Source organism: Raphanus sativus, chromosome 3 (assembly GCF_000801105.2).
Source record: "Raphanus sativus cultivar WK10039 chromosome 3, ASM80110v3, whole genome shotgun sequence".
NCBI classification, from domain to species: domain Eukaryota; kingdom Viridiplantae; phylum Streptophyta; class Magnoliopsida; order Brassicales; family Brassicaceae; genus Raphanus; species Raphanus sativus.
Genome location: NC_079513.1, coordinates 21803485 through 21830315, shown reverse-complemented (window position 1 = coordinate 21830315; position 26831 = coordinate 21803485). Strand labels below are relative to the sequence as shown.

Sequence of the window (26831 nt, the reverse complement as noted above, 5' to 3'; positions counted from 1 at the left end):
AACTACTGCGGATTAACCGAATATTGCCTGTTCTCACAGTCCTGGTCAACCGGTTAAAATCCCGTTATAAAATCTGTGCCCACATTTTTTTCCCTTTTTAGGTTATGTTTGCATTCATCGTTCTTGATTATTGCTCTTATGTTTTTGTACTCTTTAGTTGTACCCAAATATCGAGTCTAATCACCCTAATTAGATCGAAAGATAATAAGAACTTAATATTGTGGGGAGGGGAAGGAAAAGAAATAAAAGGAAGTTTGTTTAAAAAAAAAAAAGAACTTAATATTTTAGTTTCACGTATGCTTAAAAATATGAGATATATTCAATTTTGGGAATATATCCTTTTCAGAGTTTTTTTTTAAAACTGAAACTAAACCAAACCAAACAAAATGTAAACCAAATCGAATTTAATCAAAACATTTTTGTCACAAATTTCATTTGTTATCATTTTTTATAAATGTATATATATGTATCACAATAGCAAATAAGTAAACACAAAACACTAACTAAACACATGATTATTGTGAATAATATACATCTGATTGAGTTTCAATCTAGCCATGACAAAACTAAAACATTATTCCAAGTTCCAATTGCATATGAGTCATCCATATTTAAGAGAACTATCTAAATTCAATGTCGGGTAAAAAAAAACTTGACCAATATGTAATGTATTTTATAAGGTGAAAAAAGTAGGCCAATTAGAGAGTATTATATAAGTTTGAATGTCCTAAAAATATTACTCAATCGATTATTGTGGGTATTGACCATTACGAAAAATAAGAAGATTATCATTACTTTTTTCTTCTAATGAAACTAAATATAATAATTTAGATCAAATTAAACACGAATAGTAAGCCGTTCACTTAAATCCTGGATATAACATATTGATATTTTACATTTATACCCTTCGACAACGTCTTCACCATCTTCCTCCTTCCCTCTATATATATGAAACCTGTCTCTTGCATTCTTCCTCACACCCTTAAAGCTTTAATACCAGACCAAGCTTATTCACCATTTTCTCTTTTCTTTCCATCTCTCTCCTTGAAACCACAACAAAGACAAAACTTAAACGATGCCTGAGGCACCAAAGCTTTCAGTTTTGGAGGTTTCTGATCATACTCTCGAAGAGAAGAACCGAAACAAACTCCAATTCATTGAGGAAGTGACCTCAAACGCTGACGCTGTCCAGAGACGGGTTCTTGAGGAGATCCTTTCACGCAATGCTGACGTTGAGTACCTCGAACGACACGGGCTCCAAGGACGAACCGACCGCGAGACTTTCAAACACGTCATGCCTGTCGTAACCTACGAAGATATTCAGCCTGATATCAACAGAATCGCTAATGGAGACAAGTCCCATATCCTCTGTTCTAGCCCCATCTCTGAGTTCCTCACCAGGTTTGTTTGTCCACTGCTGCTCTGTTTCTTGCTCTGTTTTTGCTCTGTTTCTTGCTCTGTTTTTTGCTCTGTTTGTTTCATCACTTTGGCTGAGATTTAAGATTCGAACCTTTATTTATTTTTCATCACTTCCAAACAGTTCTGGAACATCTGGAGGAGAGAGGAAACTGATGCCAACAATCGAAGAGGAGCTAGATAGAAGATCGCTTCTCTACAGTCTCTTGATGCCTGTGATGAGCCAGTTTGTTCCTGGTCTTGACAAAGGCAAAGGAATGTACTTTCTGTTCATCAAATCCGAATCCAAGACACCGGGTGGTCTCCCTGCTCGCCCTGTCTTAACCAGTTACTACAAATCTTCCCACTTCAAAAACAGACCCTATGACCCTTACACCAACTACACAAGCCCAAACCAAACCATCCTTTGCCCTGACTCTTACCAGAGTATGTACTCTCAGATGCTCTGTGGTTTATGCCAGCACGAAGAGGTACTTCGTGTTGGCGCTGTCTTCGCCTCTGGTTTCATCAGAGCTATCAAGTTTCTCGAGAAACACTGGCCTGAGCTAGCTCATGATATTAGAACCGGTACCCTCAACTCCGAGATAACCGATCTTTCGGTACGCGAGGCGGTCGAGGAGATTCTTAAACCGGATCCAAAGCTTGCGGATTTCATCGAAACCGAATGCAGGAAGACATCTTGGCAAGGGATCATCACTAGGCTTTGGCCCAACACTAAGTATGTGGATGTGATTGTGACTGGTACAATGTCACAATACATTCCGACTTTGGATTATTACAGCAATGGTTTGCCTCTTGTTTGCACGATGTACGCTTCTTCCGAGTGTTATTTTGGTGTAAATCTCAAGCCGCTTTGCAAACCAAGCGAGGTCTCTTACACTCTCATACCAACCATGGCCTATTTCGAGTTCTTGCCGGTTCATAGGAACAATGGAGTCACTAGTTCTATCAGTCTTCCAAAGGCACTCACTGAGAAAGAACAGCAAGAGCTTGTTGATCTCGTTGATGTCAAGCTTGGTCAGGAGTATGAGCTTGTCGTCACCACCTATGCCGGTAAACAAAATAAATTTCATCTAAATATATTGATTTTTATAACAAAAAATTAAATGTTACTTTAAATTTGGTTACAAAAGACTGAAAAATATGTTGAAAGTTGTGTTGTTTTTTGTGATCTTATTTTCAGGATTGTATAGATACAGAGTTGGTGATGTCCTAAGAGTGGCTGGTTTCAAGAACAATGCACCTCAATTCAGCTTCATATGCCGCAAGAACGTGGCTCTAAGCATTGATTCAGACAAAACCGACGAGGTCGAGCTTCAAAACGCAGTTAAAAACGCGGTAACACACCTTGTTCCGTTCGATGCCTCACTCTCCGAGTACACTAGCTATGCAGACACATCATCTATCCCAGGCCACTATGTCTTGTTCTGGGAGCTTTGCTTGAACGGTAACATGCCGGTTCCTCCCTCGGTCTTGGAGGATTGTTGTTTAACCATAGAGGAATCACTTAACAGTGTGTATAGACAAGGGAGGGTCAGTGACAAGTCCATTGGACCGTTGGAGATCAAGATAGTCGAGTCAGGGACCTTTGATAAGCTCATGGATTATGCGATAAGTCTAGGGGCATCGATCAATCAGTACAAGACACCTAGGTGTGTGAAGTTTGCACCGATCATCGAGCTTTTAAACTCTAGGGTTGTTATGACTTACTTCAGCCCCAAGTGTCCAAAATGGATCCCTGGTCACAAGCAATGGGGAAGTAACTAGTGTGATACCTTTGAGGAAAAAGAGACTATGTATGAGATAGAGGCCACTATGAGCTGTTTTGTAATCAGATGAATATCCAGAAAAGTGATTAATCATTATGTCTGTCTATCTAGTTTTAGTTTCAATCTTAAATTTGATTAATATTGCTTTGCCGTTTTTTAAAAAACTATGCTTAGCTCCTAATCATATGTACATAGGCAACTTATGTCTCTTAATCCATTTTTATTTTTTTCAAAAGCTTGAGTAATAGATCAGTCATCTAATGTAAAAAAAAATACATTTTTATTTTTTTCTCTAGAAATTTATTTGCTAGGGTGAATAACAAATAAAATAATAATATGAGAGCATTACTTCCAAATACGCATATGTTTCAAAAGAAAAATCATTAGAAAGCCACGATAATTTACTCTGACTGTATGTGTTTCTAGTAAACTATAGTTTTTTCATTTACAGTATATGCCTTTGAGAGATGAACAAGAATCATCAAAAATTTCAAGGATTCAAGGATCGAATAAATAGTTTATTTTTGGCGTTAAAGAATGTTATTAAGTTAATTAAATAAATAATATGTATGTAAATTTAACACTTTGGCTCCGATTGATAACCATTGCGTAATCGCGGAATCACAGAAAAATAGTAAAGCTGTAGAAAAAATAATTAAACTGTGAAATTTTTTAAATTTTGCGATGATGGAAAACATATTAAATTAATCAAAATATTTATATGGTGTTCACTTTGTAATAAAAAAAAATGTGAAAATAACTAAATTTATTAAAAATACTTTATTTCTTATTATAAATATTTAGTTTATCTTTCAATATGTTTTAATAATAAATTGACATTTTAATAATATTACAAAAAATTACAGTATAATTTTGTTTACAACATAACTATTTATCACTATAAAACTATTGCTATTTACTAATATTTTAAATTATTATTAACATATAATTTAATAATATGAAAGTGTTAGTTTTGTAAATATTTCCATGATAATCTACTAAAAATCATTTTTTCCACTTAATGAAAATTTTCTGTATATTTTTGTCAGCAAAGATGCGAACTTGCGTTTTCGTATTTTTTTCCATTCCGCAAATTTTTGGCGATTGGTGAAATACTTGTAGCGTTTTCACAAGGTTACCAATCAAAGCCTTTATGTCGTGTATGTAATATAATAATATCCTGCATCTTGAAACTATTATATAACCTTTTTGACTAAATTATTATATAAGTTGAGCAAGTATTAACATCAGAAGTAGCACAGCACTCATGAAATATATATATTATTATTGTATCTTTTATTGGTAAAATATTATTGCATCTTCATAGTGCACATATACTATAGGCATATACATACCATCTTGTAAGTAGCAATGAAAAAAATGATGAAATTTCGCCAAGTTGTGAGAACAATTGTTCCTTGTGTGGCCATCAGAGACCACAAAGCTGGCCTAATATTGTTTTTTTCTCCTTCACATGTAACAGACTCCATTTGAGTAAAGAAAACTATTCAAAACTCCAACATAATGGCAGAAGTTTGCAAAAAGTAGAAAGGAAGAAATATTATTGTAATTTGTATTAGATTTTAATATTTTATTTCTGTGCCACGGAAAAAACAGACAATATTCACAATGGCTTCTGACACTGTTTATTAAAATGTTTTAGTTAGAAACTCAAGGAGAAACATTTAAAGAAAAAAAAAAGAAACTAGATACATTATAAGATTCTTTTATGATATTCAAAATGAATGGTATACACTCGTTAGAAAAGAATTTATGGCGTTCTAATATAATCCTAGATCGCCATAAACAATTATCATTTTATTTTGTAACTTTTTTTAATGAAATGTACTACAAAATTCTTACAAAATATGATTTCTTATATGATGCCATAATCTATACAAGTACATCCCCTTTTCTAGTATTTTATTGGTTGTGTTCTTTTTTTTTTTGCTGTCTTAAATATATTTTCTGCATTTTATATGCTGTCACTTAATATGTTATTAAAAATTAGGTTTTAAAATTAAAATCTTGAAACTTATCTAAATGATTGTTTAAGCTTAAGATTGTATCTAGTTTTTGCAAGAATTTGTATAAAGTTGAGTTTATTTTTCAGTTTATCTTTTATATTTGGTACTTGAACCATTTCTTAAATAAAACTATAGCCAAACGCTTACTAATAGTTTAGAATATATTGATTATGACATCTCTCTACTAACAAATCCATGAAGATATACAAAGCTATATTTGAGGAGAATGATAACATTCACAAAGCATTATTGCAAATATTTTGATCTCACAAACTAAACGAACTATATCGTGAAACTCTTTAGTTTACCTAATATTTTTCCAGATCGTTTTCTTGGGCGCCAAAGAGGAAGACAAGAACTTCAGTGATTTGGTAATTGACTATTATGTTTTCTATGTTATTATAGTGTTCATGGCTATATTCTATATTCTTTTTGCTTCACTATAAATATCGTTTAAGATTTTTACACACGAATTTAGAAAATAATTAAATTTTCATTTTTGTCCCTGTTTAATACATTCTTTTGTTTGATTTTATTAATTAATAAGTTAAAAATAAGGTAAAAACTAGAAAAACATTTAATATTTTCTTAAAAATATAAAACAACACTTATAATGAAATAAAATTTAAAACCTAAAACGACATTTAATATGACACAAAAGCGTATATTTATTTGATGATGGTGTGTAACTATTGTCATGTTCATTATCATTTCAGTAATCTATTTCTCCCATTGTTCTTTTTTGAGAATTGTAAACTTTTTTGGGTTTCGCCGATATTTCTATACTATTTTAGAAACAATTGCTAAATTAAATAATTAGACTTATTGGTTCGAAAAACCAAATCGGTAATGGAGAATCGACATAAAACACAGTCGAAGAAAAACTCTTTCCAATACGTACAAATTTGTTTGTCATTGTGTTTTGTGCTCTTTGAAATTTATATACTATTTATTCATTAGAAACAGCTCCTCTGTTAATTAATACTAATATTGATCAGTTGTAAACGCTAATATTCTTATCCGGCGTTTTTCGTATATTGATGTTTTATTATCCTATGGTTTTTCGTATATTAGTGTCTCGTATATATATATATTTGTGTGTTTATGTTTCTTGCTGATTTCTAAAGTTTGCTTATTTGTTTCCCATTTGAATGAAGGCGTAACTAAAACTTTTTTTTTGTAAAAGGTTTCCTCGTAACTAAATTGTTGTGGTGGTCTTTTTATCTTTTTAAGTATTTAAGTCGTATCTTAGGAGCCATATGTGTAGTATTTCTCTGAGTAGCTATTCGATTTAACACTAAAGATCTATATCTAGAAAACCATATGCTCTTAGTTTGGGTACTAAACTTTGTGTTCAAGAAAAAGAGAAAGTTTGTGTTGTTCATGATAATGTTACCTTTGTATAGAAACAAAAAAAGGTGTTGCCATTGTTTTATGTCTTGTAGTAAGTGACTATAATTTAAAAAAAAAAAAAAAAAAAAAGTGACTATAATTGCATTTATTGTGTTAGTGAAAGGATTGAGATTGTTATATTGATGGGGATTTGAGGTTGCGTGATGGGAAAGGAACAACACATGTTTTGAGGTTAAAGACGTTTTTTAAATGGGCTACTGATTGTGTTCAAATTGAGTCCAATGATGTCTTAAAAACCTACCAAAATGGTCCAACTACGCCCTAACCTTATAGTATATATATAGATTAGCTAAGTCATTTTAAAATACTATTATTAAATAATATAATATATTCTAGGTATTGCGCCGCTCGGGTTTAGGTTATGGAGCACATAATAGCCACAAGGGAGACAGACGTAAGTGATCGACAATAGAGATATATATTTTTGGGGATCAGATGGTCGATTTTGCTCTCTTTCTCTCTATATATGTAATAACATGGTTGATTGTGGTTGTAGGAGTTGGTAGAGCTGGTGATAGCAGCTCAAGAGAAGGGTTTGTCAGGGGAGCACGGAACATGGCTTGAATTTCTAAAATTTTGCGACCCGACAAGGGATTATTTTAACGATCCCCGTAACCGAAAAGCCGAGACCTTGATCCAATTCCTTACTTCAATCATCAAGACAGACGATTCGAGGGTAATAAAATTGTTTTATTCAAAACTAGATTAGGACCCGCCCTAAAAGGCGGAAATTGATTTGTCAAATTTCAATTAATAATATATGGTATATATAATATGTGTATATAATATTATATATTTTGTGTAACATTTTTATATATATATATACATATTAGACATATATATAATATTTTATTAAATATATATAGAATTTAATAGTGTTATAATTTGTGTTGTACTTGTTATTAGTTTGTATTTAATCTTCTTTCATTTTTAGTATAATAATTTGTCTTGTCACACCTTTTACCTTTTAACTTATACACGTAGTTATGCCATTTTTCAAAAAAAAAAACTTATACACATAGTCTCGTAAAATGTAATATATAAAAAACATATTTAAAAAATCTACTGACCATATGCCACCATTATTTGGTTGTTTGAACAAAAAAAATCATGTTCTTGCATAACTGTGTATGTTGTGATATGATGTAGGTGAAGAGTAAATATATGGAAGTAAAGTTAGTGATACGAACATGAGCCTATGTTGGTCTATGCTACAATTATATGGTTTTTGGAAGATCAATGAGCATAAGCATACACGGTCTTTGTATGCTTACGTTATAAATGAGTCGAATATTTTTTCTCTTATGTCTGGAATGATATGGAACTCGTTGATTTAAGAGTGGTTCAGTTTTATATGATCTAATTATATTAAGAGATTAACCAAAAATATTATAAAAGTGTTACTGGTTAGGTTTAACTAATCTATGTTGGTTAAGATTTGGTTTAATTTAAGTTGGTAGATTGCATTGTATAGGAAGCATGATATATTCTAGCAACAACTATGAAAGAGTCCAAAATTTAAATGAGAACTTCAAATAGTAGATAATCCCTAAATTAATAGATTAGATTACTCCCTTTTTTTTTTTGGGACCAACTTAAAGATTATTGTTTTTTTGTTTGTTTGTTCACAGAAATTGGCTTTGCTTATGAATCCCAGCCGTCCACTGGTTCGCCGCTACTCATGCAAACACCCGAAAGAGACAGCTGAGCAGAGACTAGTTAGAAAGACGCTTACACATGAGGAGTACCCATTCGACTTTTTGATCCCGTACAACGCCAAGGACTGGGTCCTTACGGGAATCATAGGGAGCCCCATTGTTGATCCTTTAAACGATCTCGCAGCAGAAATTTCCTACTCTTTCCGCTCAAGGATGCCTTATGCTAAAAGTATTGCCATAACCGACATGATTGCCCTTTGTTGCGAGAAGGTTCTCTGTCAAGACAACACTGAAGCTGCTGTAAGAGTTGCTGCCGTTGACCGCAATCTCAAGGTCTTTCTTCTTTTCTTTTCTTTTTTTTTTAATTATTATTATTATTATTCTTGAGAATCCTTTCCAATAATAATTCATCAAATGCAACACACTCTAGGTGATTCTTGATGTGCTTGTCAAACCAAATGAGCCAGTTATTAACTTCCGGACTAGTATTACCGGACTCGATTGTTTTGCTCTTCATCTATCAAACGCTACTCCTTTGTCGGATATACAGGTCGGTCTAAGTAGTAGACTTTTTTCAGCTTTTTGTTTTGGCCTGTCATCATCATCATCATCTAAGTGTATCTTTTTTTTTTTACTCAGGAAAAATTGCTGGAATTGTTTCCTACGGAAACTATAATGGTCGGTCACCTTCTGAACAAGGATCTCAAAGCTTTAAAGATGGATCATGCAAGAGTTATCGATACCTCGCTATTGTTCAAGTATGATTTCTCTGGCTGTGGTATCGTCGTCGGAAAGCTTCCAAGGCCCTCTTTGGATCATCTGTGCAAGTCTGTTTTGGGATACGAAATGCCGAAATCTCCCGGAAGATGTGTTGATGAAGCTGTAGCTTCAATGAAACTCGTGCTTGCTATATTGGAGCACGGAGCAGACACCTCTGTTCCACTACCTGATGACATGTTGAAAAACTGATGAGTCAATTGTTCAAAATATTATGACATTCGATGGTGCGTTCTGCATTTCATTTTTTTTATTTTATATCCAATTTCGATCCATTTTTTTTTGGGTTTGCATCAGGACAATAGCATAAGTATAAAATTATTTATCAGAATAGTATAATCACAATTTCATCATGGGTGTTTTTAGGTTTGGACAGTGAAAGATAATGTGTGTGTAGTATCCTGTATATTATGTACAGCGACACATCCAAACAACAAACATATAACACTTTCAATCTTTGTGTTGTATCATGACCTCGCTAATATTTTTTCGTAATAAACGTCATTCTTTCGTCATAATTTGTATTTAATTCCGCAATCAAATTGGTTATATAGTCGACGGTAAACAACGTCATATCAATAGTTGTGGAAGTTTTCAATGGCGGAAAAGAAAGGGAAGCTACCAAATCATACGAGTGTAGTTGATTGATGGTTTAACATATTTTATATGGTAGTTATCCAATGGCAATGTATGATTTGTTATCAACAAAAGCATTCAATAATAAGCGGAAATCATATTTGTTTAACATTCATTATGACAAAGTGGTTCTTAATATGATTTATAACTTTCTACATATCCTCTTAATTTGACATCTTGGAAAGTGAATCTCTGTTTAAGTTTAAGCAAAGATCAAAAGCCAATGGAAGCTGCTTACCATTATGTATGGTTCATAAGAGCACCCGCAACGCGGGATGATAGCTGAATCCTTAGCTCAAAAAAAATATTATAAAATGATGTGGGTCCTATGTTTTTTGGTTTTTGTGCCAACAAAGTGTCTTGGAGTCTTTAGCTAAGGATCAATGTTTCGGTCGGAACGTCACTGTGCGCAGGCTGCAAAGCCTCTGATTGGCCCTCTCTCTTTTTTTTTTTTTTTTTAAAGCTAAAAAGATAATAATAAAATAATATAAAGAATACATAGGTTATCGAGCCAACCGTGATACTCTGTTACGGGTGCTCTAATAGCTCTGCCCGAAGTATTTCAAAACCATTCTCAGGACTCCTACGCAAGCGGGCTTTCTAAGAACGGTGAACTAATGCCACAGGCCCACAATACTTTCAATTCTCTAAAGTTGATGCTGTCTCAAAGCCACATTTTGCATAGACATAAGCACGGTGAATTAATCAAGAAACAGTGAACCAGTCAATAAGGATCAGCTTCGCAACCTTTAGGTAGATCTTTGCCGTTATGCTCCCAGGGGAAATCTTTCATCCACAAAGCTTGACTCTTGTTGTTCCAGTTAACATGGATCATATTGATAGTTTGCACGAACACTCTCATTCCTCAAGGATAAGGTCTTTCATATTGTTGTTCCAAGAAATTTAACCCTTCAATAGTGAGTTTCATCTCTAAAATAAGGTCACTGAGATTTTGGTCTACCACTAAGATCAATTACTTTAAAAAAATTTCTTAATTCGACAGAAAAAAAAACTAATAATATGAGGAACCAAACATATAACATAATTGCTTTGAAAGTTTTGTTTGGAGTACAACACAAGCACAAATCATTACATCTCTGTATACGTAAAACAAAGACAAGCTGTGAAATAATACCATGTAACTGATACATAATTAAACCCGAAAAAAAATCATAAAAGAGAGAAAGAATCTATTATTATAAAAAAAAAACAGAACCAAACCAGTCTTGTTTTCTTTTTTTTTTCTTATTGATATGTATTTTTTTTCTTTTCAAAAAGCTCTAAGTAGAGCCCTTGAGCTTCTTGGTGATGGTTGCAATGTACTTGCCTTGGTGAAACGCTTGCTGTAACTCCAGCTCCGTTGGCTGCCTCGACCCATCTCCTGCAAATGTTCCAGCTCCATAAGGGCTACCTCCTTTCACATTCTCCATCTCGAACATCCCCGCACCAAACGTGTAACCGATGGGCACAAACACCATCCCGTGGTGAACCAGCTGAGTTATCGCCGTCAATCTACAAATCGAAAAACGTGTTTTAAAGATATAGACAAGAAAATGATGAAGTGAAGTGGTTTTTTGTTGTTTTTGATGAGAGAGAGTGAGAAAGAACAAACTTACGCGGTGGTTTCTTGGCCACCACCTTGAGAGCCAGTGCTGTAGAAGATACCAGCTGGTTTGCCAGCGAGCGACTGAGTCCTCCAGAGTCCACCGGTCGCGTCCAAGAAGGCCTTGAACTGAGCAGCCATCATGCCGAACCTTGTTGGGAATCCGAAGAGGAAGCCATCGGCTTCGGTTAGCTCGTTGGGTGTGATGATTGGTGATTCACTCTTCGGTGGTGCGCTCATCTTAGAGAGTACTTCTTCAGGGAGTGTCTCAGGTACCTGCCAGAGTTTGGCTTCAACACCTTCAACAGAAGCAGCTCCTTTCCTTATCTCTTCAGCCAATTTCTCAACATGACCGTACATTGAGTAGTACCTGCACACACACACAAAACAATCAATCTCAACTTCAGATCAAACCCCAACAAGCAAGCAACTTTTAGATCCAAAATCGAATCGAAAGACCAAATCAAACAACAAAAAATGGAATCAAAACAATCGAACCCAAGATTCTGACCTAGATTACATAAAATTCGGCCAACCCTAGAGGAAGACGAATCGACAATGAAGAAGCAAAACTGAAATCAAATTAAAGACAGAGGAAGCATACACGATATACACTTTGGTCGCCATCTCGAAATATAGTTGTCTCTGCAGTAGAAGAATCTCTGAAGCTTTTTTTTGATTGGATGTTCATCGTTCCGAAAATGCAGAAAGCGTATTTATAGAGGGGCACAACATGATGACCTGCTTTCTTTTTACTTCTTTCAGGTTCAACACCCTCTGTTTCTGGTCAAATTAAATCTCACCCCTGTAGTTTTTATAATTTTTATATTAAACCCCATTAATGATCTTAAGCCAATCAATTAGACTATTGTGTTTTTTTTCTTCTGTCAAATAGTGCTAACTTTTAGTCATCAAGTTTTTACTCTAAAAACTACTAGTTGAGAAAAAAATTTCAAAAAAAAAAAAGATTTTAAATTTAAGATTATGTTTGTTTGCATATTGATTTTTGCAAAATTAGATATAACTAATCGAATGTTGCAATTTGTTATTCGTTTAATTGTTATATCATATGAAATTGTGATAGATAAATAAACAGGACAGTTATAAATATACAAACAAATATTTTTTCACTATATTTATGGTAATTTTACACAAAACATTTGGAAACATAAAAAATTACAATGTTATTCATATATATTATTATGCTGATTGTAGCTAACAACTGAAATAAACAGTGGGGCAAATTTTGAGTTTGACGGATATTACAGGGGTGGTGTACGCATTACGTGGTCAAACTATCTTTCGTGACAGACTTATCTTAAACTCTATAGACTTAATAAGATTTATACAGATTTATTTTGATAAATTTATCACATGTGGTCACAGATTTATTAAAGTCTTACAGATTTAATTAGATTTAATTTTTTTGACCACAAACTTACATAATTTTGACTTGACAGATTTATATAAAATTCAATAGATTTACTTTTTCTTTGGCCACCGATTTATCTATTTCAGACAGATTTTTTTGGGTTTTAACTGATTTATTATCCTTTGACCATAGATTTACTTGATTATGACAGATTTACTATTAACTAGGTGATTTTCCCGTGCTCATGCACGGATATAAATATTATAAATAAATATATTGTAATAATTTATTAATAGTTTCATTTTAATTTCAATTATTTTATAATTTTTTATAAATAATATTATATTATTTTAGTTAAACATGTGATTTTGGATATGTAATATATGATTATTTGATTATCACTTTAGTATATTAGATAACATCAAATTTTTTGAATTCAACCATGATTTTTTTTGTTCTAAATAGATTAAAGTTTTGAATAATCTGTGATTTTCATTTAGATTGATTTTCTCCTGGATATGTAAATATATTTTAGTAATAGAATTATATATATATATTGTTTTGAAAATCAAATAGAAAAATAAATTTAACTGTTGATCAATTCATAATACATAAATAAATATAACAATAATATTTTGAAATCTCATCCATATATGTTTTGCAAAATAAATAGATGATAACATTTAGTTAATATTTTATTTTAGTTTATTGGTATGGTTTGAAGCATCCCATAATTTATATGTATAAATATAAATAAACATTATTATAAGAGAATATATTTTTATTTTACCTTTGATTTTAGATATAATAAAATTTATTAGTCTATATACTCATTTTGTGAATAGGGTGACATATATTCATTTGTATTGAAGTATAATTATTTTTATCTTTATAAAACCAAATCTTATTGATTTTATTTATTGCATCAGTTTCAGTTTTTCATCTTAAATGTGTAAATATATTTTCATAATATTTATAATAGTTTGTTATTTGTTGATTTTCTAAAATATTTTTTAAAAATATAGATGATCAGTTAAAAGTTTTATAAAAGAAAATAACTGATAAAAATTTGTAAACTCATAAACACATACCGATATTAATAATAATTAAAATATTTTGTAAGCTCTAAGTAATTTTATACCTTAGATTTATAAAATTAAACTGAAAATTATTAGAATTTTAAATAATCTTAAATATAATAGTTCAGATTTTCTTGTGTACTTTTATTATAGGTATATTAGATTGTACAAATATAAAGGGAAAAAACAAAAAAAAAACTAAATATTAAGTAAAATATATATTTTTAATTGTAGCAAAATATAATATGTTTAGTTCATTAAAAATGTCTAGGATTATGTTATTTAAAAATATTTTGGAATTATTTGTTCAAAGTATGCTTGTGGTCAAATTAGTTTTCATAAAAGTATCACTTAATGTTTTAAAAATAAAAACCAGTTCTTTTAATTTTTTTTTCTTGAGAAACTATTTATATATGTAAAATGTTTTTATAGAAATTTTTATATTTGTTTTAATTATAAATATTATTAATTAAAATATTATAATAATGAATAAACCATTTCAATAATACAAATTATAAAATATTATTATTCAACTAAAGGTGTCTTGGTTTATCTAATCAATTTATTTTCTGTAATTATCTGAGAAAATATATAGATATAAGGACAATATTTTATTACTTTGAAAATATATTTATATTGCTTAAGATTATGTTTTAAAGGAAATATTTATTTTTCTTAATACCAAAATTATTTTGGTTAACTTTACTTTTTTATGAAATCACATTATATATAAATATATTATTTGATTGTAAATTCGGTAATTTATAAATGTTTTTAACTAAAAAGGAAATTTCTAATTAATAGAAATTATTAAAAAAAGGAAAATCAAATTAATATAGTAATTATATGTAATATTTTTAATTCATTAAGGGCGTCATCGTAATCAACCACCGTGAGAGTTAACGTGAGCGCGACAAATAGGAAATGACTTCTCAAATAATATTATAGAGATTTGATAGATTTATTTATCCTTTGACCACAAATTTGTTTACAATTTAATAGATTTGTTTTACTTTGGTGACAGATTTAATAACAATTTTACCAGATTTGTTAATTCTTTTGCCATAAATTTATTAAATTCCACTTAACCGAATTTAGAAAATAATTAAATTTAGATCAATCAATGATCTATAGAGGCACAACATGATCTGCTTTCTTTTTACTTCTATCAGGTTCAACACCATCAGTATCTGCTCAAATTAAATCTCACCCCATAGTTTTTATATTTTTTTTATTAAACCCCATTAATGATCTTAAGCCAATCAATTAGACTATTGTGTTTTTTTTTCTTCTGTCAGATAGTACTAACTTTTAGTCATAAAGTTTTACTCTAACAAAACTAGTTAATAAACAATTTTCAGAAAACAAAAGAGTTAAAATTTAAGATTATATTTGTTTGCATATCGATTTACAAAATGAGATATAACTAATAGAATGCTGCAATTTATTATTTGTTTAATTGTTTAACGATTATTCACATAATGTTATATTATCCTTGTATCATATGAAATTGTGATAGATAAATGAACAGGTATAGATATACAAACAAATATTTTGTCAATATATTTATGGTAATTTTACACAAAACATTTGTTAACCTAGGTGATCTATCTATAAACCATGATGGATCTTGTGGTTTAAAAATCAAACTAATAAAATTGGAAACATAAAAAATTACAATGTTATTCATATATATTATAATATTATTATGTTAATTATAGCTAACAATTGAAATAAATAAACTAGTGGGGCAATTTTGAATTTGACGGATATTATAAAGGGTGGTGTACGCATTACGTGGTCAGTTCAAACGGTGTCGTTGGTCACCTGGCTTAGTATTGGACGGCGAAAAAGAAAAGGTGGGGTTGGTGCGGGAAAATTAAAACTTTTGTTTTATTTATATATATTTAAATGATTAAAATAACACGTTAATGATGATATGCTGTTGTCACACTCATCATCATGTTCCTTTTCCCTCAAAACTGTGATTAATTTAAATTATTTGACATTAAGAAAGAGCATCATGGTTACTTGTTTTCTCTAGAGGATGTCTTTTCTAACAAGAACGATATAATTATATGTGACATCTTGAACAAAATGGTAGCTTGAGTGTTGACTAAACTTATTAAGAATTTGAATAATCAACTGATTTTAGTCCTGATTAGTGGCGTCCATGAATGTTTGAGTTAAACATTAAATAACTAATATTATGTTACTTAAGAACATACAACTATATACTTATTTAAACGTAATACTATATTTCGATTAAATCACATATTTAGTTTTTTCTTAAACATTGGTTGTATAATTTTAATAAGATACATCTAATTTATCTTATTACAAAATTGATCATCTATTGATCAAATCTAAGTACATACATTTTTGCTAAAAAAAATCTTAGTACATACAGTCATTTTGAAATTGTTAGCCAGCCGCAAAGTTTAACGGGATCACTATAATTAAATCATGGGTCAAGTTAGTTTTGAGTAAATATTACCAGGGTCAATACACTGATTTTATAACATTTTGTTAGTTTTTAATAGAAAATACATAATATTTTTATAATGAGATTTCATAGGGATCAATTGACCCCCTTCCCTTAGCCCTGCCTGAGCCACTGGCCGATAGCACAGACAAATTCTATATATATGTGATATACAGGCTCTAGGATGATGGTTCTACAACGTTATAATCTTCTAGAAATTTATATTTGTAATCTGCATGCAAATTCGTTGACAACAAAAATTCTCCAAATTTATTAATTATTAATCTTTTAACTAGTAGACCAACAAATTTGCACTGTTTAAATCATTTCGAAGAGTGTAAATTTATTTCAAATAAGCTAAGTTTCTAATACTCTTGTTTTATGGCTTAATGGTTTTGTTTAGTAACCAAAACAATCAAATGCATAACCATCACAACTTTTTAGAATCTATCAATGAGATATTTGTAGAGACGGATTGAAATTGAGATAGACAACAAGTCAACGAATATGATCCGATTCCCGTGAAGACAACTAAGACCACCCACAATGGGGGATCATAGCGAATCCTTAACGCTAAACCTTAGGTAAATTTTAATTAAATAAGAATAATTTTGGTAATGTAGCTAAGGATTGGTCCGTCGGGAAGGGTTTTAAGGATTGAGTCCGTGAGTACGTGTCAATGCAGGAGTGGATGGGGTCGGTTTAGAGTTGAGTGGGTCGGGCTGAAGGAAAAAAAAAGAAAATCATTCTCGACCGAAGGAGAAAAAAAAAAAACCTCTGCGGCGAAAGGCGATTTCGAAGCGATCTCTCTCTCTCGGCTCGACGAAGGTAAATCCAATCCTCAGAGCCGTTTATTTCTCGATTAAAACAGTTTCCATCTTCTTTGTTGTCCGTAAAGATGGATCTTTTGTTGTTTCGATCGATTTGGGACAAGTTGTCAAATTAGGGTTTTTTAAAATTTGGGGAAAAATCGATTTCTATATTATTTGGCTTTGTAGATATAGATTACAAACAATTTTTGTTTCAATCGGAAGTAAATGTTGTCTTTATTTCTTCTTACAAATTTCATATTTTGTTTCAATCGATTAACGGTTTGATAAACTTATCCTTATAGAGTTTAGTGTTATCTTTAGTTTAGTTGTGTTCGATTTCAATCTGTTGTATAGAGTTTAGTGTTATCCTTATGTCGTTTGTTTCGCTGGTTAATGAATGTATATTAATGAATCGACTTGTTGTTTTCAGGTTAACCATAATGGGGCAAGATTACAGTTACAGCCAGCCATCTTCATCATCAAACTCTGTAGACATAACCTCCCTGATTGAAGCAGAAGCTCAGCTGTACGCGGATGAAGCTGAGAGTAGCCACTTCAATGCAGAGCCGCTTCAGTACCAACCGCAACCAGAGTGTGATGATGGAATCCCTAGAAGCTGCTACTGTGGTGCGGAGCCAGTTGTCGGCTACTCTACAACTCGTAAAGACCCATACAGACGTTACTTCACGTGCAACAATGCTGAAGATGGTGACTGCCACGTTTGGAAATGGTGGGACGTGGCAGTGATAGAGGAGATGAGGGACATTCAGCGGGAGCTTAGGGAGCTTAAGGGTGCACTTAACGAGAGTGAGCAGAAGGTTGTTGTCCTCGAGAAGACAGTAACCGAGTTTTCAAAGAAGAAACCAGGAGTGAAGCTAATGGTCTCTACCTTAGTTTTAACCGGGTTGGTGTTACTTATTCTAGTTGGTGAGTATGTGGTTGTAAATGAATTGTTTAATCTCTTTTTGGTAGATTATTGATAGTTTCTTCTCTTTTTACAGGAATATTACTCAAGGCTTCAAAGGACAGTGGCGGACCTCGCTTGTTTCTGAAATAAGGTAACAAATTAGCTTTCTTTTCTCATAATGAATAGGTTTAAATGATAAAATCGTCCTCTCTCATCTGATGTGATTGGCTTTTACTATATGTTCTGTTCCCATATGTGTGTTCTGTAGCTAGTCCTATAAGTCGTATTTAATTGCTTGTGTGTAGGTAGTATTAGTTATGTTTCTGTAAGTACTTCATTGCCTTAATTAGTTGTAAATGAAACTTAGTACTTAGTTATTTACTTTCCAGCTTCCCAACTGCATAGATTTGATTGCCATTAATTAGTTGTAAGTCATAGAAGGCTTACTTAAGCCTCTGTGTCGCTAGTAGAGTGGCACAGATCAACCATGGCTAATAACTCGTCAAGCTATGTTAACCTACTACAGAGTCAACTTCCAGTTGATCTTGATGCAGCCGAACCTTTATGGTTCGGTAGCGAAGGTCCTGATGAGGCTTATGGGATGTCTGGTAGCGAAGTGCCTGAAGCGTCTGGTGTGAAGTCAACTTCCCAACAATCTGAGAGAAGGAAATGGTCTCCCAAAGAGGATATAATCCTCATTGGGGCATGGCTTAACACCAGTAAAGACCCGATCGTCAACAATGAGCAGAAAGGTGGAGCATTTTGGAAGCGGATTGTGGAGTACTTCAACGCAAGCCCTCTGTTGGTTGGGACGCAACCGAGAGTCCTCCATTCTTGCAAGCAGCGGTGGTCTCGGATTAACGACCACGTTGCAAAGTTTTCTGGTTGCTATGATCGTGCTCTTCGCCAGCAAAGAAGTGGTCAGAATGATGACGATGTGATGAAGGCTGCTTTAGATTCTTTCTTCAATATTATGAACATAAAGTTCACCATGGATCACTGCTGGAGGGAGCTGAGGTATGACCAGAAATGGTGCTCACTGGTTCAGGGTAAGGACACTGTTAAGGAGAAGCGCAAAGTGGTGGACCTCGATGGAGAAGAAGCGGCTGTGGGAGAAGAAGAGGCTAGACCTCCCGGGGTGAAGGCTGCGAAAGCTGCTCTTAAGAAGAAGAAGAATGGCAGAGAGGAGGAGTTGTCAAACTTACATGGCGTTTTAAAAATCAAAGAAAAACTCTCAAGGCAGAAGCTCCTTGATCGTTTATTCGCGAAAAAGGAGCCTCTAACTGAGATGGAAACCACTGTAAAACTCAAACTAATGTCTGAATTGCTTTGATGTCTTCTCTGTTTGGTTTCAGGTTATTTCTTTCTTGGTGCTTTGATGTGTTATGATGTGTTATCTATTGTTTTGTCACGGGTGCTTTGATGTGTTATCTATAACTCTTGTCTTTATTCTCCTTGTTTCAGGTTAAGTTGGTCACGGGTGCACTGAAGGTTGGGCAAGTCACGGGTGCATTAGGAGTAGTGGAAGTCACGGGTGCTTTGAAGTAGTTCACGGGTTCATCTCTTCAAGTTTATGTACTATAAGTAGTTCTCGTTTGGCCTTTAGATTTGTATCAGCTTATCTTTCTTTCCTCTGCATCAAACGTTCTTCTAGGATTTGTTGTAATATTTTCTTGGAGTTCTTCTCAACCCGATTTTTCACTTGTAATATCTGGGTGTAAGAAGTCCTTCTCTTGTATCAATATTAACACTTGATTTCGGCTAATGTAAAATGTTATTCTCGTTTTCGAGTAGTCTTGATTTACCAACATTCTGTTTTTAACTCGTCTTGTTTTTAACTCTTGTCTTCATAATTATTCATATTTTCGGGTTCTCTTGATTCACCAACAGAGGCTGTGGAGAAACCAGCAGGAGCATTCACCAACATTCTTGTGTTTTTAACTCAAAAAAAAGGTTTGATAGTAAAGAGTAATAAAATATCAAATTATACATATTTGAGACTTATAGATAAAAAAAAAATATAAAGTTATACATATTTGAGAGTTATAGATAAAAAAAATAATAAAGTTATACATATTTGAGACTTATAGATAAAAAAAAATATCAAGTTATACATATTTGAAACTATAAGATAAAAAAAAATATAAAGTTATACATATTTGAGAGTTATAGATAAAAAAAAATAAAGTTATACATTTTTGAGACTTATAGATGAAAAAAAATTATCTTAACTTAGTTTGGAACTAATAAAAAAAATTCAAAAGATAAATGAATAACTTATAAGTTTAATTTGTCAATCAGGATGTCATCATCTTCATCCAATGAAATGGAAGAATTGGAAGAAAGATTGGACGAAGTTTTCGAAGATATCTGTGAAGATACAATCAACAACATTATCGAGGCCCAAACCAAAAAGCAAAAGAAACGAGCATTTATTGAACGAAACCGTGAAGCAGGACACATCCGGTTATGGAATGACTACTTCTCCGAAAATCCCACATATGAGGAACATATCTTCAGACGCCGTTTCCGTATGAACAAGGAATTATTCATGAGTATTGTCTATGCCCTCTCACAGAACGTTCCATTCTTTCAACATAGACCAGATGCTACCGGGAGGCTTGGTCTTTCGCCACTACAAAAATGTACCGCAGCAATTCGTATGCTTTCTTATGGTTCTGCAGCCGACGCGGTTGACGAATATCTCCGACTTGGTGAGAGCACGGCACTTTCGTGTTTACATTATTTCACTGATGGAATAGTACAGTTATTTGGAGAGCAGTATCTACGAAGACCCACGCCAGAGGATCTTCAACGACTCCTCGATATTGGAGAGAAACGCGGGTTTCCTGGAATGATTGGGAGCATTGACTGTATGCATTGGGAGTGGAAAAATTGCCCAACGAGTTGGAAAGGACAGTACGCCCGTGGATCAAACAAACCGACAATTGTCTTAGAGGCTGTAGCTTCACAAGATCTTTGGATATGGCACGCTTTTTTTGGTCCTCCAGGTACCTTAAACGATATTAATGTCCTCGATCGATCTCCTGTTTTTGATGACATTATAGAAGGTCGAGCTCCAAGGTTAGAGTACGTGGTCAACGGACACAAGTATAAGTTGGCTTACTATCTCACTGACGGTATATATCCAAAATGGTCAACATTTATCCAATCAATCTCACGTCCTCAAGGTCCTAAAGCACGGTTATTTGCTAAAAAACAAGAAGCAGCCCGAAAAGATGTGGAACGGGCCTTTGGAGTTTTGCAAGCTCGATTTGCGATTGTCAAAAACCCGGCTCTTACATGGGACAAAAAAAAGATAGGGAAGATTATGCGAGCATGTATCATAATACACAATATGATAGTCGAAAATGAACGCAATGGATACGCTCGCATCGACGTTTCGGAATTTGAAGAAGGAAGTGTCACCAGAAGTTCACACGTGGAAACCCAAACCGAGATGCCTACAAATCTGAATAACATATTTGTCAATCAGAACGAGAGAGAACTTCGGGATATCCGTATACATGAACCACTGAAAAAAGATTTAGTTGAGCATATTTGGAATAAATTTGGTGATGAATAATTATTGTATCTTTATGTATAATTATTGTATTTTTATGTTTAATTATTGTATTTTTTATGTTTAATTATTGTATTTTCTTTTATTTCTTGAAAAAAAAATATTTTTTTTTCTAAGGATTCCTACTTCGGGATCACCATTGGACACACTTTTTAGACTAAGATCCTTAACTATTCAAAAAAAAAAAAAAAAAAAAAAAAAATAGTAAACTTTTCATTAAGGATTCCACAATGGGTGTCACCATTGTGGATGCTCTAAGTATGTGCTAAAATTGACCGAGGGTAGGGTCAACAAATCTTGCCCGTCCAACTTTTAATCGACGAAAAACAAACCAGCCGCTGGATCTCTTTGTCGATTGGTTCTTGATCTAGTCTAGATTCCGACTTCAAGCCCTTGCATCACCACTCTCGTCACGATGATCCTTTGTTTTAAAAATAAAAATCATAAAAGTACGACTAGGTATTACAGTTCGGAAAATTTCCAACAATGACAAAGTATTAAATGACAAGTATACTTTCTTTGACGATAGCTACATACTGAGTATAATAATAGCTGCGATACATACTGTACAAGATAAAAATAAATTAGTTAGGACGTGATTTTGACCTGTCACCCTATCAGATTAGTATCTAATGCGTGCTTTTCTTCGTTAGGATAATTATGAGTTTTATCATTCGAGTATTTCATTCCAACTACTTGAAAAACGTTGTTAACATATCTAACAATGTATACAAAGAACGGGAGACGTTCTACGACATTTATTGTTGACATATCTATGTATGAAAGGGGATAATTATGAATTTAGCTTGTGTTGCAAGGATGCTAAGCTTTTCCACCCAGCTACTTATACGTACATAGAAACATGCATGATCTGGTCTTTTTCGTGGGATCTACTTGTCGACACGCATTAGCCTACCTGATTAATAACTCGCAAGCTGCCCATATTTCGCAGTATCTATGGATTTACTTTTGTTGTGCGTGTAAGTGTAGATGCAAAGGCCCAAGCCGAAGCCCACTCTCTCAAGACAAAGCCCAAGTGCTCAAGTGACATTCAACGGTCTTCTCTCCCTCGTACAGCTCCTGCAGAAACGACAAACAGAGGAAAAGCAGTGAAGCTGGATAACCGATTTGATGCTCTCTTATCCATAGAGGAAGGACAATGAGCTGTGTATTAGCTGGCTAGATTGCGTAGTCTAGATTGTTCTTTCCCTCTTTATAAAAGCATGATGTAATCACTTGGAATACTCAAGGAAAATAAGATTGAAAACCATCATTCGATACTCTGTTTCTTTAACCTGGCTCTGATACCATGAAAGAGTTAAAGAAACAGAGTATCGAAAGATGGTTTTCAATCTTATTTTCCTTGAGTATTCCAAGTGATTACATCATGCTTTTATAAAGAGGGAAAGAACAATCTAGACTACGCAATCTAGCCAGCTAATACACAGCTCATTGTCCTTCCTCTATGGATAAGAGAGCATCAAATCGGTTATCCAGCTTCACTGCTTTTCCTCTGTTTGTACGAGGGAGAGAAGACCGTTGAATGTCACTTGAGCACTTGGGCTTTGTCTTGAGAGAGTGGGCTTCGGCTTGGGCCTTTGCATCTACACTTACAGTGCGTAGAGTTTCATTTTGGAAAAGTTATGTTTTGATTTCTTATTTTAGATTTGCAACACATTGCTTAGGTATGAGAGTACCGTATGAAGCAAATTGAAGGTATGCTAAAATGTCAAATTGCAGTGATTCACACTTGATGTGTGGCTTTATGAGTAGAGAGTGTTTAACTATATATATATAGATGTGGGCTATTGATATAAAAATTTATGTAAAATGCAATAAAAATAATTACAAATATTGCGAACTGTTGATAGACAGTTATATATTTTATCATATATAGATAAAATAAATAAACGTAGATATGTTAATATTAGCGTATGACATTTTAAATTTTTTAGACCACTTGCATGAAGATCGAAGAAAACGTCTATCCTCGGATGACTAACTAGTATATCCATTCATACTCTTTATGTGGGGCTTCTGTATTTTTTCTCGTCAAATAGATGCCATCTTCTCTGGCTCTCCAATCCCATAAACCACGTCTTTTAAATGCTCTGAAGCTCTGATGGTGTTTAAATCCAGGCCCTTGTTTCAAAGTGCACATATAACGCGTGTTCCCCACAACATTCAAACCAAAATTGAATTCCCAATGAGTTCCTGGTTTTAATGTTCTCTCTTTTATCCTGTCGTCTGCGGAGAAGCAACTCATATTAAGATCTTTCTGGAATTTGAGTTCGTTCGAAATCCTCACTCCATGGCCATGTACATAACCAATTATGCATAGGCTAAAAAGGAATAGAAAGATGGAGAGATCTTTCATCTTTTTATAAAAAGATGGTAAGATTTCTTTTCATTTGTCGTTGTTAATTTGGTTTTGGCTTTTGAATTAAATAGATTAATCTATATTGCTATTATAAGTTGTCTATTAATAGTTGAGGTACCAAATCAGCACCGAACTGTTGATTTTAGGCAGGTGGACGAAAATAGATATTCTCGTATATTTTGATACTACTCTCTAATATTTACATGTACATATGACCAAAAAACAAGAAACCAATCGACATTTTTATGCGTTTGCAGTTCACTGAACCAGTTTGTTTACATTGAACGCATTCTTGAATACTTTCAAGAACCAATAGAAACGTAACATAAAGAAAATTCAATGAAACAGAGTTTGATATGTAATGAGAGATTGAATGGTAAATTAGCATAAGAGGAATTTCCCATTTCCTAAAGAATCTAAATCTTAAGGTAAAATATAAATATACATAATGAAAATCTGCCAAATTCAGACAACATATGTCTTTTTTTTTGAATGAATGTTAAATTTTATTCATCAAAAAGGCATTTTACAACAAATGTTTCCTGTTTACTTGTGCAACAAGCAATAAAGAAAAAAAACAAACCAAAACAACTTCTAACCCTTCAACCAAAAAAACTACTCCAAGCTTCAATTTCCCCTCAAACTCAACCATAGAGAATCAAGTTTGGAAATGCTATGTGATTTTCCTCCTTAAAACTCACATTAGAGAAAACCCTATTGGAACAAAACTCTAATAGAGAAAAAAAGTAAGACATCACATAGCAAGGGGACAGTCTTCTACTACTCCATCCACAATGACAAGCACATTTCATCAGAGTTGCAGTCTAGTTTGGAACCAGAATTGCATCAACTTCTCCATCCCTTCATTCCTTTCAGTTTGAACTTTGAAGCCTTAACCATATCACAGGACAAGAACTTTGGGAGTACGTCCCTTTGTCAAAATGCGTGTAGTGCTGTTCACTTGGAGCTGTGGTTAACTCGATTTCTTGCTGCACAGGATCTTCTTCCCTACCCTAAGTTGAAGAAAAACAGAGTATAAGAGTTTCTTCAACATTACACACAAACATGATGCAACTCTATATGAACTAACCCGGAAGTGAACATCAAACCATCCACCAAAACCACATAGCCTTGTGTTCTACCCATTGATGACTGAGTTTACATTCGACCTAATTTCCTCTATTTCAATGACAGTGGCTGCTCCATATCTTTGACAATTGTAGGTGTGCATGCCTATGACTTGAAGTGGATTCAAGTCCATTCCACATTATAGCCTTCTGCAACCCCAAAAAAGTTTACCAATAAAATAGATTTAAACACAATTAACCATAAAAGTTTTTATTTATTTTAAATCTATACACGTCACGAAAACAAATAAAAGAAATTCCGTGCGGGGCATAATCTAATTTGAATTAACAAGCAGGATATCTATGGAGGAATATAAGTGCTTTTAATATTTGATAACTTAAACATACAATATCTCATTTTAAAAATGCAATTTTCAATTAAAAAAAAACAGTAACATAGAGAGATATTTTAGAATGCAAAACCCTTGAGATAAAGAAACCCCAGCAGTACACAAACCCAAGTATAAGCATAATCTCAAAATCTTAAATTTGACCATCTTCAGAAACAATCAAGTGATCCCTTTTTCAATTAGCTTAATCTCTTTTGCCACCAAAATCATCTTTGGCCTGTCTTCACTCCTCCCCAGGCAGCCTCTCAGTGCCAGATCGAGAAACGTTTTCATCTGACCGGTCACCATGTCGTTTGAACCACCCCCAAATTCAACAGGTTCTCCTCTCTCCTGCAGATCCTTCACATAATGAAGAATATTACAATGAAACCCACTTGATCCACGGAAAACCGCCGGTTTCCCCAACAAAAGAACCAACATAAAGATTCCAAAACTGAACACGTCTGTGTACTCCGTCACTAAACCCCTGGAGAAGTAAACCGGATCTATGTAACCGGAAGTTCCCACCACTTTATCTCTAATCCACGACTTCCCTTCAGGGAGTGATACTGAAAACGTGAAATCAGTCAGCTTAGCATTCCAGTCCTTATCCAAGAAAACATTCGTCGTCTTGATATCTCTGTGAATAATAATCCTAGGGAAAGCCGCGTGGAGATAAGTCACAGCAACGGCCACCTCCTTGGCAATCTTAAGCCTAACTTCCCAAGGCAGTAACGTGCCGTCCACGCAACCTCCTCGCTCGTTCAAAACTCCATTCTCTGGGTGTTCGAATACAATAACCGGAAGTGGAAACTCGAGAGAACATCCCAGGAGTTTGAGGAAACTACTATGGTTGCTTACCCGGGCGGCTAAAATGATGTCGTTGTAGATCTCTCGCTCACTCTCTTCTGAAAACCAAGAATCTGTGAATTTCTTGATCGCGTAAGGTCAGTCTTGGATGACGCCCTTGTACCAGGTGAAGAATCTATGACGAGAGATACAGCGGTTTGGATCGAACCGATCCGTGACCTTGAGGATCTGATCCGAGGAGAAGAACCGGATCGGGTTTGATATACTGTTACAATCAGCGATGAGTTCCTGTAAGAATGTGCTGCCGTTTTTCTTCGAGAACCACTCACTCTGCTCGTTCACCTTCTTTCTTATCCAAGGTCTCATCACCCAAATAATGCGAAAATGAAAATGAAAATATTAACAAACAAATGGAAGCCTCCTAGTCTATTAGTTTGGTTATTGGTCCACTATCTGGAATTTCAATTAGTTAAAATTGCAAATGATATCGAGTTGGGCTTTAACACCATCGGTATCAGCCCAACAATGAAATGGCCCGACAAAAGCACGCTTCTTCTTCCACTTTCCTCTCTCCGTTACGAAGAAATCATCTCACTCTCTCTCACACACTTTCCCGACGATCACATCGAAACAATGGATCCAGATTCC

General features: G+C 33.7%; 5 protein-coding genes and 1 pseudogene across 7 annotated transcripts; 4 read left to right on the top strand and 2 right to left on the bottom strand.

Annotated features, from left to right (window-relative positions):
• The first annotated feature begins 986 nt into the window (after positions 1–986).
• Positions 987–3278, top strand: LOC108847289 (indole-3-acetic acid-amido synthetase GH3.6-like). The gene is made up of 3 exons (XM_018620495.2): positions 987–1401; positions 1541–2469; positions 2600–3278. Exons 1-3 carry the CDS (start codon positions 1076–1078, stop codon positions 3181–3183), a joined length of 1839 nt encoding a protein of 612 aa, XP_018475997.1. The 5' UTR covers positions 987–1075; the 3' UTR covers positions 3184–3278.
• Positions 3279–6944: 3666 nt separating this feature from the next.
• Positions 6945–9333, top strand: LOC130509245 (small RNA degrading nuclease 2-like). The gene is made up of 5 exons (XM_057005001.1): positions 6945–7019; positions 7122–7301; positions 8257–8616; positions 8714–8833; positions 8923–9333. Exons 1-5 carry the CDS (start codon positions 6987–6989, stop codon positions 9250–9252), a joined length of 1023 nt encoding a protein of 340 aa, XP_056860981.1. The 5' UTR covers positions 6945–6986; the 3' UTR covers positions 9253–9333.
• Positions 9334–10717: 1384 nt separating this feature from the next.
• LOC108847292 (NAD(P)H dehydrogenase (quinone) FQR1) lies at positions 10718–12061 on the bottom strand. Its single transcript, XM_018620498.2, has 3 exons — positions 11904–12061; positions 11313–11669; positions 10718–11208 (listed from the first exon to the last, which is right to left on the bottom strand). The coding sequence occupies exons 1-3, from the start codon at positions 11924–11926 to the stop codon at positions 10977–10979; spliced, it is 612 nt and encodes a 203-aa protein (XP_018476000.1). The 5' UTR covers positions 11927–12061; the 3' UTR covers positions 10718–10976.
• Positions 12062–16766: 4705 nt separating this feature from the next.
• On the top strand, positions 16767–19739 carry LOC130494736 (uncharacterized). 2 transcript variants are annotated; one of them, XM_057005089.1, is made up of 5 exons: positions 16767–16819; positions 16921–17063; positions 17478–17951; positions 18049–18105; positions 19419–19739. In XM_057005089.1, the coding sequence occupies exons 3-5, from the start codon at positions 17488–17490 to the stop codon at positions 19441–19443; spliced, it is 546 nt and encodes a 181-aa protein (XP_056861069.1). In that variant the 5' UTR covers positions 16767–16819; positions 16921–17063; positions 17478–17487; the 3' UTR covers positions 19444–19739. The 2 variants fall into 2 exon arrangements, with proteins under 2 accessions (XP_056861069.1, XP_056861070.1); XM_057005090.1 differs by having other exon boundaries at positions 17478–17974.
• Positions 19740–20256: 517 nt separating this feature from the next.
• On the top strand, positions 20257–21540 carry LOC130510097 (uncharacterized). The gene has a single exon (XM_057006440.1). The coding sequence runs from the start codon at positions 20257–20259 to the stop codon at positions 21538–21540; it is 1284 nt and encodes a 427-aa protein (XP_056862420.1).
• A 1803-nt stretch (positions 21541–23343) lies between these two features.
• On the bottom strand, positions 23344–26791 carry LOC108847654 (serine/threonine-protein kinase ZRK1-like; annotated as a pseudogene). The gene is made up of 2 exons (XR_008943377.1): positions 25008–26791; positions 23344–24930 (listed from the first exon to the last, which is right to left on the bottom strand). The product of XR_008943377.1 is annotated as a serine/threonine-protein kinase ZRK1-like (transcript).
• Positions 26792–26831: the final 40 nt, after the last annotated feature.

Excerpts from the sequence above, each read along its gene's own strand:
- LOC108847289 (XM_018620495.2), top strand. The coding sequence starts at position 1,076 with ATGCCTGAGGCACCAAAGCTTTCAGTTTTGGAGGTTTCTGATCATACT. Across the intron at positions 1,402-1,540 it reads ATCTCTGAGTTCCTCACCAG|TTCTGGAACATCTGGAGGAG; the intron begins GTTTGTTTGTCC and ends ACTTCCAAACAG. Across the intron at positions 2,470-2,599 it reads TGTCGTCACCACCTATGCCG|GATTGTATAGATACAGAGTT; the intron begins GTAAACAAAATA and ends TCTTATTTTCAG.
- LOC130509245 (XM_057005001.1), top strand. The coding sequence starts at position 6,987 with ATGGAGCACATAATAGCCACAAGGGAGACAGAC. Across the intron at positions 7,302-8,256 it reads TCAAGACAGACGATTCGAGG|AAATTGGCTTTGCTTATGAA; the intron begins GTAATAAAATTG and ends GTTTGTTCACAG. Across the intron at positions 8,617-8,713 it reads CCGTTGACCGCAATCTCAAG|GTGATTCTTGATGTGCTTGT; the intron begins GTCTTTCTTCTT and ends AACACACTCTAG.
- LOC108847292 (XM_018620498.2), bottom strand. The coding sequence starts at position 11,926 with ATGGCGACCAAAGTGTATATCGT. Across the intron at positions 11,670-11,903 it reads GCGACCAAAGTGTATATCGT|GTACTACTCAATGTACGGTC; the intron begins GTATGCTTCCTC and ends GTGTGTGTGCAG. Across the intron at positions 11,209-11,312 it reads GGTGGCCAAGAAACCACCGC|ATTGACGGCGATAACTCAGC; the intron begins GTAAGTTTGTTC and ends TTCGATTTGTAG.
- LOC130494736 (XM_057005089.1), top strand. The coding sequence starts at position 17,488 with ATGGGGCAAGATTACAGTTACAGCCAGCCATCTTCATCATCAAACTCT. Across the intron at positions 17,952-18,048 it reads TCTACCTTAGTTTTAACCGG|GAATATTACTCAAGGCTTCA; the intron begins GTTGGTGTTACT and ends CTCTTTTTACAG. Across the intron at positions 18,106-19,418 it reads TCGCTTGTTTCTGAAATAAG|GTTAAGTTGGTCACGGGTGC; the intron begins GTAACAAATTAG and ends TCCTTGTTTCAG.
- LOC130510097 (XM_057006440.1), top strand. The coding sequence starts at position 20,257 with ATGTCATCATCTTCATCCAATGAAATGGAAGAATTGGAAGAAAGATTG.